The sequence below is a fragment of the Rhinichthys klamathensis genome, unplaced genomic scaffold (genome assembly GCF_029890125.1).
Source record: "Rhinichthys klamathensis goyatoka isolate OS25496 unplaced genomic scaffold, OSU_Roscu_1.1 h1tg000048l_1, whole genome shotgun sequence".
Lineage (NCBI taxonomy): Eukaryota > Metazoa > Chordata > Actinopteri > Cypriniformes > Leuciscidae > Rhinichthys > Rhinichthys klamathensis.
Genome location: NW_026606594.1, coordinates 1,073,697 through 1,086,364, shown reverse-complemented (window position 1 = coordinate 1,086,364; position 12,668 = coordinate 1,073,697). Strand labels below are relative to the sequence as shown.

The window sequence follows — 12,668 nt, the reverse complement described above, 5'->3', positions numbered from 1 at the left end:
TTTAATACAACAGTTCAATAAACAATAAGTTGATAATCATTTACATTTTTAAACACAGTAATGTCAATTTTGACTGTTTATGCTCTATTTGACCAATGATATTAGTTCCAAACAAAGCAGAACAGTTCTGTCTCCCTGTTTCGTTCCTGAATGAATCAGTCAGTTTGAAAGAATCGTGAATTAATGATTATTGGACTCGCTTATCAAGACTTGCCACCACGTACTGGGTTTAGTTTTATAGAAATGTATCATATATAGAAAAATATCTTTTCAGTTTTTCCAACATTTCATATAGGCCTACAATCTCATAACATTACTCATGCAACTGTAATTGCAGTGTAAATACATCTAAATAATAAAACAACATTGATTTTGCTCGTTTACCGATTCCAGCATAATGCCAACAAAGGACAAAGTTCTTTATTTATTTAAAGATGTAAATGATTTAAAGATGTTCTACAGTATGTAACTAATTACATTTTTGGGGTGCCCTTTTTTCCCCGCTTGAGCACCTGCCCTTCAAAATTTCAGTGCATGGCCCTGCCATGGGTGTCCAACACTTGCCTGGAAGTTTCTAGTAATCTTGAAGGGCTTGATTATCTGGTTGAGGTGTGTTCAATTATAAATGGGGCTAAACTCTACAGGACAGGGGCCCTCAAAGACCAGGATTGGACACCACTGATCTAGTGTGTCAAAAATAAGATAAATCTGACTGCTTATTCTTTACAACAATGCTCAGAATAAAATCTCTTTAGCAACACTTGTCTTGACTTTAGTCTGTAGAGGTAAAATCTTTATTCATTAATGTGGGTGAATTGTCTTTAATGAACTTTTATAGCTAATACATTGTAATGGTGTATTTACATCATTTTCTACATACAACATCTGACAAGACAGACACCCAATAAATAAAGCAAAACATCTTTTCTTTCACTTTTCTTACCCCTCAGAACTTCATCCAGTATCATCCAAACTCTTCAGCTGTCCAAGAAGGGAGGGCGTGTTGGTGTTTGCTTTTTGAAGCCACATCCTCCAGGTTTTTTCATGACATTTTCTTTTTGATTGGCATTCGTTTATCTTGGTGGGACAGAATGACTATACCAAGAGTACAAAACGGTACCAGCTGAGAACATCATAATTATGGCACACATAACTGTACAGCACCAACACTGCCGAGAAGTAAATATTGAATTAGAGACATACAGAAATTCAACATATACACTCAATACATAATACCTAAAACACTCTCCTACTTCTGTATATACTTGGCTTGTGCACAATTACTAATGGCAAAGAAGTCTGCCCCTAATTTTGACATTATTTTTTTATTATATATTAACAGTGAACTCTAACCTTCTGTTTACATACCCCTTTAAACAATGTTGGATAGTGTTGTGGTGAAATAACTGTACATTTGAAACCCGATAAATGATCAGTTGCATGTAAATTGGCTCTCAGTAAAGTGGTCATGATTCAGTGTCCCTTTTTTGTCTTTTTTTTTCTTTTCTTCCCAGGGCTGATAGTGACACAGAGAAATACTAACAGGCTAGGAATGTCTGTTGCAGCTTTGTGCCGGAGTGTAATCCCACAATGCAAGCCTGTGAACGCTTTCTTCTATATTAGTATACTTGGCGAATTCAGTCAAATAGAACAGTGCTTTATAGTAATTCTTAAATCACAAAATATTAACATTATTGTAATGCAGGCCTGAAGAAGAGGACACAACGTAAATTAAATAACTTTTTTTCTTTCTTTTTTTATTAATCCAAGTCAAAGTTGCTTCTAAATGGTGCATTAGCTGCCCTATCATGTTAGTAGCACAGGTAAATCAAACTAGGGTAGGGATTTTTGTTTATTTGCAATTCCAGGGAGTGAAGTGAAAAGAAGGGATATGGACAGAAAAGCAGTGAGTTCCCAAACTCCATTCACCCTGTTTGCATCCTTTGCTTTAACGTTTTGTTTCAAACCGTTGCAGTCAGGCTTCCTGCCCTCAGGATGATGGGTAAAGCTGGATTGTGATTTCACATAATGATTTTCCTTAAACGAGACAGAAACACCTGAAAACAGATAAAAGGGATGTTTTACTGTAAATTCACAGGATTATACATGAGAAATCCAAACATGTGAGCTAAATGTGAGTTCACCCAAAAATGAAAAGGTTGTCATCATTTACTCACCCACATTGTTTTAAACCTAGAGACTATTTTCATTTTGTGGGACCATTTTTGTCTATGACAACATTTGAACCCCATTGACTTTCATTGTATTGAGAAAAAAAAATCATTTATTTTGTGTAGCATAAAATGAAAAAAATTGTAAAAAAAACACACACAAAAAACATGATGTTGAGTAAATTATGTCGAAATTTTCAAAAACTAAACATTAAAATTCGTCCCAGTACAACTTCCTGTTTCAACAAAGAAAAGAATATTACGTCAAACCATTTCATGGGGTCTTGAAAGGGATAGTTCGCCCAAAAATGGAAATTCTGTCATCATTTATTCACCGTCGATTTGATCCAAAACCTGTATGAATTTATTTCTTCTGGCTGAACACAGAAGAAGATATTTTGTATAATACGGGTAACCAAACAGTTTATGGGCCCCATTGACTTTCATAATATGGAGAGAAAAAAAATACCATGGAAGTCAATGAGGCACATCAACTTTTTGTTTGGTTACCAACATTCTTCAAAAGTGTTAAAAGAAGAAAGAAACTCATACAGATTTGGAACAATTTGAGGGTGAGTAAATGATGACAGAATTTTCATTTTTGGGTGAACTATCCTTTTAAAGTAATAGAGACTCACCTGAGTGTATCTGGCATCTATGCATTTCCACTCTCTGTTAAGAAAAAAAGAGAAAAGTCCATCGAAATTAAAGCAAAAATCACTGCTTAAATCCATAGTCATTTCCAAATGCAGCATAAATATTCTGTCACAGTTGATACATACATTAAATAGACCTTTTGTTTGTTGTTTTCTGTTTTCTAGCTGGGGGGAAATTATAACCAGTAATTTCCACTAGATGGCACCAACACCATCATGTGCCATCACAAAATATGCCATTACATATTCTGTTTCTGCAGAATTATTATTAAGGAGAAGCGAATTGCTCATTCATCCTTAAACAAACACCCTTAATCACCATTCGCAGTGTACAACTCGTCAGTTTCATAAAACCTTAACACATCTATAAGTGTCTTTCATTGCCATTATGTATTATCAAAGATAATTGTATAATGGACCAGAGCTTCTTGGAAAAGGAGTCCATCTTTCATTTAAATTCATTATATGAAGCTTTTTATAGTCCATATCCATAAACAGCGCTTGGTTCCAGGTGTGCGGTTCAGCATAGCATGGGTTCCAGCTGATGCTGTGCCTGTGATTAATATAGACGGTCTGACAGCAAGCTGTGTAAACAGTCATTAGTAATTCATGGCTGGGTCCAGAGCCCCAGGCTTCAATTAACCCCAGTCTATGCTAAATTCTACCTTTCCTTCACTTGCTCCTTTCCTCTTCTTACACGTTTCTTTTCATATCTCATTCATTTCCACAGCTCTATCATCTGATTCTCTCCTTAATGATCATCGCTCTGTCTTATTTTCTCAGGTTGGTTTGCCCTCGATTGATCTGGCTGCCTCTGGCTGACTGGCTCCGTCTCGTAATGAATGATTTGGACCGACTGGCACAACAGCTGCACGTTATCATTTATGGGGAGAAATAGAGAATCCAGTGTGTAATTCTCAATTTATGTAAATTATGCAGTTTGTGATTATAATTAAATCATATGATGTCTGTGTATCTAAAATACACAAAATTAGCCAAGCCAAATTCTGCATTCTTTCACACAGAAGAGTTTGAATATAAACTTCTGGTTAACTTCTCCCTTTTTTTATTTTTTTTATATTTCAAATTGTAATATATACAAATATTTGTCTAATACAACCGACGCTGGTACCATCTGTAACTGACTAACAATAGCAAGTAGAAGATAACACTTGGATTTCACAACCAAATGGTGTTTTCATCAAAGGTACAACTCAGAAATTTCATGCATAATAAAATCTTTTTGCATTTTTATCCTGCCCCGAATTAGTTTTGAGAGATATGAATTGTGTATAACCTCATTTTGTTCAACACTCTTTCAATTATTTTGGACAATAAGAGGTCACACACAAATTTCCACACTCAATTTGACAGAGATACCTTTGAAATGCAAACAGATATCCCTCCCATGGTAAGACAACACAAAGACAAAATAATGTTAATCTTACTGTCTCCCAGCAGCTCCTCAGACATGAGTCCATCCTGCCTGTTGCCCAAAACGAAGGCCAGGAAAGAGAGAATAAGTGCGTCCAGGATGCCCATAATGGCCAGGATGTACGCCCAGCGCACTGAGCATGCTCCGATGGTGTATTTGTCCGTCCCTTCTCCGCACATCCTCTTCACCTCATCAGCATCCCATCCGTCAGGATATATCATGCAGCCCAACACCAGACACGTACCTGAGAGAGAAAGCGGCCATTTTGAGTTCTCCAGGTAAAAATAGTTCTATGGATTTAATCAACAGCAGAATTCATTTCTGTACTCGAGTGATATGATAGATGGCGGTTCTAGAGTGTAAGCTGGGGAACAAAATGAGCTCAGATGAAAGAAGTCATGGAAGTTTTGTTTGTTCGATTATGACATGGCTGACAGCTGAGATTAACGAGGAGAGAGGTACCGTAATACCGGGCGAGCCCCCAATTTATTTTCACACACATACACACAAAGCGCACTCTGTTTACAGCTGCTATGAGTCATTTTTGCAACACTTGCATGCCATACAAAATAGCAAAATTAGCTTGATAGTAACAAGACTTGACTTCAAGGTCTCCATTATATTCTGGTCCCTAGATCCCCCCAAAAAGTCTGATTCCTTGTCCACAATTGTTCAGGAAGTCCTGCGTCAAAGGGTTGATTCAGGTGTGTTTGTTAAGGAAAAGTTTGTACTGTTGATGTGCTGCCAGGAACAGGGTTGAGAAACACTTGTCTAGCTACAGTTTGTGAAAGCTCATGAGTTGCGTTACCCTTCCATTACTACACATTTCACCTGACAAGTAATAGATCTGACCTCAGATCAGCAGCAGCTGTGGGCGCCTACAGCATCCCTGATGAATTGAGAATAGAAAACTGCATTTTTCAGGAGTATCAGACAGGGCCTAGTCATGGTAAATCCTAGAAGACATAGTGCTCAGAAAGGTGAATACTGCATGTGCCAGATTTGATGCATGGATAGTGTTCTTCAGGTACAATCCGTTACACAAGAGGAATCATTTATAATGTCATCAGGGCTTCTCTTCAGTTACACGACGAAAGACTTTAGGTGCGTTCACGCCATGTCGTGATCACCGAAATGATTTTGAACTGATAAAAGCTTGTAGAACTTGTAATTACAAAGTGTGAACTCGTAATTTTCTGAGAGCTATGACTTGTTCAATGTGGCTGCTGTACCATCTGACCACTGCAGATATAAGGTGTGTTCGTCTTGAAGCGACACTGTGACATCAAAGTACCACGAGAGCGATTTGAAAGCAAGCTAATTATGACAATTATAACGCAGCATTTGATGCTAGGCTTAATTATACTTGGAGACAAGACAGACACCACAATGGGTTTTTTTTTTGAGACCTGACTTTAAGTTGGTGATGTGTTAAAGAAGTATTGGGTGCAGTTGAGTACAAACATTGTGGGTAACACTGGCCCTTTCCCAAATGGCACCCCTCGCGGTCTTTCTACAAGTCTACACTTTCGTACCGTAACGCCGCTTTGGCTGTCGGGAAGAAGTCAGCTGCGGAGCTGGCTTCAATGTGGACTTGCCAAAAGTGGGCATCGAAGGCACATATCGACCGCAAAGGGGTCATTCGCGAGCACCCTTTTGAAATCTAAAATATGGGACACCCTACGGTCTCATGGACTTTACTGACACGTGCATGGCGACAGCCATTGTAAAAAACAATGCATATGAAGTGTACCATTTGGTACAGGGCCGCTGTCACCTCACATCAAGAAGCCCCCCTGTTAGTCTCGGAGTTTGAGTGTTGGCGTGGATTTTTTTCTGGGTGCTCCGGTTTCCCTCTCAATTAAAAAAAAAGGAATGCAGGATAGGTGAATTGGAGACAATAAATTGCCTATGAAAGTGAGTTAGCCCTGCAATGGACTATGCCAGTTGCCGTAGGCAAGGACACACCCAGGATTGTCCTTGGGTCTCCAATCCTGCTCCTAGAGCGCCGCCGTCCTGCAGAGTTTAGCTCCAACACACCTGCCTGCGAGTTGGACTAGTTTATGAGGCGACAGTCTTCTTTGACCGCGCTACTGTTCCCATCATTTTCTGTGGCAATGAGAAAATGGTAAATAAACAAAGCATCAGTTACATCTTTTGCTTTTCATTATGTGGCTTTAGTGACAAAACGCTTCCTGCCATTGCAAGAACGTGAAAAGAGAAAGAAACTATGAAATTACCCAACTCTTTATTCCGACCAAAATCACTTAAATGCACATCATGTAGTAATTACAACGTCAGAACCAATAAAAGGAACTTCCTAGCAGGACTTGAAAGCAGCATATCTAGTTGAATGGGAGACAGTTTTAAATTGACATTTTATCATTTAGCAGATGCTTTTATCCAAAGTGACTTACAAATTAGGAGGACAGTAGAAGCAATCAAACCAAATGTTTTAACACAGTCAAAAAAAGAAAAGAAAAAGAAACTTAAACAGGTGCGAGTAGGAAGAAAAGTGGTATTATCAGAGTTAGCAAAGCTCACATACGGATCCAGCCAAACGAATCGGGCATGATTAACACATCTCCTGTTTTTCTTTGTCGCACAGTTTACTATTTCAAAAAATCGCTAGATAAATGAACAGTCACTAAAAGCCTTTTCCTACATCCTATACCTCTCTCGCTTTAATCTATTGGCTTGTGTGTCTAATAAGCAAAACTTAAAAAGACATTCATCATCATTATACTAATAGCCATCAGCAGTATAGTAATCACATTAAAGCTGAGAGCCAATCACCCGCATCCCTGCGTCCACAGTTTATTTTCACTGCAGTCACTCTAGCGGGTTCACAGGTTTCTCCTTGGGACTTTTTATGGCAGTGCCACTAAGGCTGTCACTTGTGTAACCAGCCGTCCTGCATTCGTGATTGTCTAAGAAGTTCTTATGGTTGTTACACCGTATGCTATCCAGGTGCGACATGGCAAGTTTTCAAGCAATTTGCACACTGAAATTGAAAATGCTGCACGAGCACGACGCAACACTGTCACAACCAATCAGAACATATTAGATGTTTAATCCGAGCAGGATTTTGGACCAATGAGATTTCAGTGTGAGATTTCATTGAAATAGAAAAAGAAAACAAATGGTTTATTTCCATGCCTTCCAACGACTTCTGTCAATTTCTGACTAGCAATGGTGCAAGTTTGGACGAGAACCACAGTTTTTTTGACCACAGATGAGGCCTTGTCCACACTATTACGTTTTCGTTTGGAAACGCATATTTTTCTCTTCATTTTTGCCTTCCGTCCACACTGAGACAGCGTTTTAGTCCTGCAAAAACTGAGCTTTTTGAAAACGCTTTCCCAAGTGGATAAATTTGAAAACACCGTTTTCGCGTTGCAGTGTGGACTGTGAAAATGGAGGTATATTTGAAAACGATGACGCATGTTTAGTCATGTGATGCATATTGAACCTATAAATATGATATGTTTGTTTATACTGCTATTTTTTGTGCCTGTTGTGTGCCATTCACTTTCACAATGTTGTTAAAGCTATGTTACTTTGTACACTCTTCATATTACAGTCCTGCAGCAAAACATGAGAGCAGTTGCGTTTTAGACCAAACATAATAATGGTGACTGAGTGCGACCTGGACACATCAGTGAATGGTAAGATATTTTGCTAAATAAAATGATCCTGCCAAAAGAATAGCATGAGAACTTTATATTATGTATGTCTGTTCCGTCTGTATCGAGCTTTTATGAGGTTTTACACATGCATGCGCAGTAAGGTGAATTTAGCTTTTTCCAACGTTTCAGTGTGGATGAGAAACTTTTGGAAAACGCTTGAAAACTAGTGTGGACGGAGAGCGCTTTGAAACGAAAACGCTGTTTTCAAATGTATCCGGGTTATTGTAGACGTAGCCGAAGTGTTTAGGAAACTTGTTTAGAAACAGTTGTTTTTGCAAAACTGTTTGATGGCAGCGCAGAAGTAAAGGTTGCTGAGTGTATTGCTTTAAAACTGACCGTATTCATGGACACAGTATGTGGGAAATGCTTCTAAATAATTGAAAACATCAGCATTTTCTCTCATTACACATCCTCTCCAGAGCCTGCAGCACTGCACCACACACACATAATGAAGAGGAGCTCTTCAGCTAAACCTTTCAATGTTATCGAAGAGACACACACAGCTGAGCTCTGATAATGAGCTGTCCTTATCTCAACCATCTTATGAAAGACAAGTTGTCTTTTTTATCCCATTTTCTCTTATTTTTATGTAATAGATGCAGCAGAATAGATTATGGGAAAGGCAACCTCGTGGTTCTGTGCTATCGCTAGCTCTTTTCTTATAGATTCGACTGCGGTTGCATTGTGAGGGCTTTGATTTTGCTGGCAGCGAGCACTCATGCTGCATCTGGGTCAGTGAGAGTGCTCTGAATGCAGATGCTGAGAGTGTCACATCCGAGATGTGTTTGTAGATAGAGGCTATAAATAAACACGGAGGATTCTGCGTGTGAGAGAACATGCTTCCGCAAGGAAAGATACATTTGTGATACCCTTAGTCTTTCCTCTTCTCTGCATGTCTATTTTTCATGCTATCCTGTAATCTCAGCCAACGATTTATCGATGAAGCCCCTTGCTGGGGGGATTAGGTGGTGTCCTGTCCAGAACACAGGGTGTTAAAATATACAGGCTGTCCCTTTCAGAAATTATTCACCCAGACATTTACATTTTATCATCATTTACGCACCTTCATTTCTTTTCAATCTCCTATGGGAAGGGGGAAATGTAGTTTCCAAGAGGAGATGTTTTGAAGAATGTTCATGCTGCTCTTTTCCATGCAATGGAAATTTCCATAAATGTAGTCTATATCCGTGGTTCCCAACCTTTTTTTCCAGGAGACCCCAATTTTAACATCCAAAATCCTTCAAAATTGTACCTGACCCGAGGTCAGTAAAGAATCTCTTTAGAAGAGAATTTGTCTTAACATCCAAGAGCTCATCCTCTGCTCCTAAATAATCCACGTCCTCCTCCTTTGTGGTGATTGGATCCATTACCCATGTGCATTTGGAACATGTTCATCGACATCTGAACTTCATCGAATAGTGACTTCATCTCTTCCTGTAGCAGTTCCATGTGACGTAAACTCTTTGCTCAAGGATTTAGGTAAATTTCCCTCAGCCTCTTTGAGAAGAGATGGAAAGCGTTTTACACCCCATTTCATCAGTTTACTCTTTATGAATTCCACTTTATGCTCAAATTCGTCAATGATTTCCTTGCATTCCAGTACATTTGCATTCGCGCTCTTCATGTACTTGTTTGTTTCGTATAGACTGAAAATATCAGCCAGGAAATTAATTGGCCATTTCTTCAAGCATTTCTGGTTGTTCAGTCTCAGGAACTCCTTTATTTTTCTTTCAGTTCAATTAAACAAGTTGACTCTTGGCCCCTTGATAGCCAGCGCACTTCGGTATGAAGGAGGAGGGTCTGGTGCGCGCCTCATCTTCACACAACTCCACAAAGATGTGTTTGTTCATCGGATGGGCCTTAATAAAGCTGACGACTTTTACAACTGTCTTGAGTCTTTGGCTGAATCCAAAATCGCCCCCTAAACCCTCATTTACTATTCGCTACTTTAGTCCACTAATACTGTTCACTTGAAGGAGTGAATGAAAAAGAGAATTTGGACAGCTGTTGAGCGTACATCGGTTGTACACTCGTTTTTGCAGTTCAATGTGGGATTGAATTGTTGAAGACCGTTGAAGTGCACTCAATGACATCCACTATGGTTTCGGACACCACTACAAATGGCTGTCCCTTCAAATAGTGCCCTATTTGATGGTATAGGGGGCGATTTTGGATTTAGCCTTTTTTATTCATCTCATTACAGAGATGTTTGTTGGTCAGGGCTTGACAGTGGTAAATCATACAGTGAATCTGGTCTACTTTTAAGATAGCTTTATATTGTTTTCTGTCATTTTGGGAGCTAGATAGCCCCAGTCTCCATTCACTTTCATTGTATGAAAAAAAGAAGATTGGACACTGTAAATTATGAACATTCACCAAAATATCTGCTTTTTTGTTGTATGGGGGAAAAAAACAAACATAATTATTTGTTGACATGAGAGTGTGTATATGATGACAGAATTGTCATTGTTGGGTGAACTATTTCTTTAAATACTCAACCTTACATTTGTATACAAGTTAGCAGTAAAGGATAGAAGAAAAGTTGACTTGGCATTTGTTTGAAAATGTCTTTACATCCCACCAATGGGAGGAGAAGAAAGAAGCACCAAAGACGATATGGGAAGGAGACAAGATGGATGGAGAGAGGAGAAGATAATGCAAGGTTGAAAGACTTCATGTCTCTCCTCGCCTTTCTTGCTAAGCTGCCGTTGTTTGCTGCTTAATGTATTGTCAAGGCAGGAATAGAGTAGAGCCTCAGGGTTTGTGTTTCATCCTGAGAATGGCGGCTTGTTGTTTTTCCTTGCAGTAAAGGTTTTAAGTGGTGGGAAAGCATAGAAGTAAAAGAGAAAAAGGGAAAAAAACACCCCAGTGCATCCATGGTAATGTATAACTCTGAACTTCAGCAGTGAGACACTAGCTCTTCTCCAAAACCTAGTGGGCTGCCTACCTATAGACAACATTTTAGGACACCAGCGCTCCTCACGCTGTCCCAAAAAGTAGAAAGCAACATTATGTTGCCTTATAAAATACTATCAGGTGTGTTATTTAACACACCCGATTCAGAGCATCGGGCCATTAGGAAAGAGCTCCATCAACTGAACTGAGTGTCAGATAAGAGAGTGGTGGGTTCCCAAGATCAGGACTGAAAACGAATCGGTTACCTAACGTAACCTCGGTTCTCTCTAGATGAGGGAACGAGTATTGCGTAAGCTAGCTTACGCTGCGGGAAAGATTCATCTTTTCTGAGAAATTGAAGCCAAATATCCATTGTCAACGCAGTTCAGCTGCAGCAGAGCATGAGCAGGCTAGCTAGCAGCTCATTGGCTCGCTCACAGGGAACTGCTTAAGCCTATGAGGAGACACGAATGAACTCTCGGCCAATGAGAGTCTGACCTGCTCTCAATGCGTCAGAGCCCGCCGAAACGGGCGTGGCCAGAGAGTATAAATTCGCCTCTCAGGCTGCAAACTCTGGTTTTCATAGAATGAAGCGAGAACGCTAGTAGCACAAGCACGGCCAGGAACGCAATACTCGTTCCCTCATCTAGAGAGAACCGAGGTTACGTTAGGTAACCGATTCGTTCTCTTACGAGAGGTTCTCTCGTATTGCGTAAGCTAGCTTACACTACGGGAACACCTGGTCAACGCCGTGCGTGCTAAGCATCCACTATGAGTCCCAGGGGGGACCCCGGGGAACCCTTATGAGTGGGAATAAAATATGTACATGTGACAAAGGCCAGCGGAGCGGGCCGGGGATTGTGAAGTACATAAGCACATGATAAGGAGGGACAGAACGAGACCGGTCTGCGTGAATAACTCCCTATAGTGCAGCTCAACCAGAAGAGCTAAAATGGTAAATGGACTGCATTTATATAGCGCTTTCACAGACCCAATGGCCACCAAAGCGCTTTACATTTGCCTCACATTCACCCATTCACACACTCATTCATACACCGACGGGCGACGGCAGCCATGCAAGGCGCCATCCAGCTCGTCGGGAGCAGCCGGGGTTAGGTGTCTGTAACATACTAGACTGCTAGTAGTTTAGCCTGCAAGGCGGGAACTTCCAGATTGTAAAATCTGATAAAGGTGGAGGGGGAAGCCCATCCCGCTGCCACACAAATATCATGAATGGAAATTCCGCTGGACCAAGCCCACGATGAGGCCATGCCTCTAGTGGAATGGGCCCTGATGCCCAGAGGGCATGGCAGGTCTTTTGACGCGTATGCGGCTGCAACTATCCATCTAGACAGAGTCTGTTTCGAGGCGGCCAACCCTTTGGTGCGCCCACCGAACGAAACAAAAAGCTGCTCAGCTCGTCTGACCGGAGCAGTGCGAGTAAAGTATAATCTCAGGGCCCTGACCGGACACAGGAGATTAGAGTCAGATTCGCTATCGGATGCAGGCAGAGCCGATAGGGAAATAACTTGTGCCCTGAATGGGCTACCAATCGCTTTTGGGACATAACCATGTCTAGGTTTGAGAACGACTAAGGAGTCATTGGGCCCAAACTCCAGACAGGAAGCGCTACTGGACAGCGCGTGAAGGTCTCCCACACGCTTCACTGACACGAGCGCGAGCAGAAAGATAGTTTTGAGCGAAAGGTATTTGAGATCCACAGTGTTTAACGGTTCGAATGGGGGGGCTTTCATAGCTTCGAGAACTATGGAAAGGTCCCAAATCGGCACCGACGGGGGGAGTGAGGGGTTCATCCTTCTAG

At 40.6% G+C, this 12,668-nt stretch overlaps 1 protein-coding gene across 5 annotated transcripts in view; it reads right to left on the bottom strand.

The window, feature by feature from the left end:
• Positions 1-780: 780 nt before the first annotated feature.
• The window catches only part of lhfpl3 (LHFPL tetraspan subfamily member 3), a 58,149-nt gene continuing 46,261 nt past the window's right edge, over positions 781-12,668 (bottom strand). For all 5 annotated transcript variants that reach the window (XM_056247483.1, XM_056247480.1, XM_056247481.1 and 2 more), the window contains 3 exons: positions 4,276-4,506; positions 2,810-2,843; positions 781-2,057 (listed from right to left, as the gene is read on the bottom strand). In XM_056247483.1, the coding sequence (XP_056103458.1) occupies positions 2,827-2,843; positions 4,276-4,506 (248 nt within the window). In that variant the 3' untranslated portion in view covers positions 781-2,057; positions 2,810-2,826. The remainder of the gene's footprint in view (positions 2,058-2,809; positions 2,844-4,275; positions 4,507-12,668) is intronic.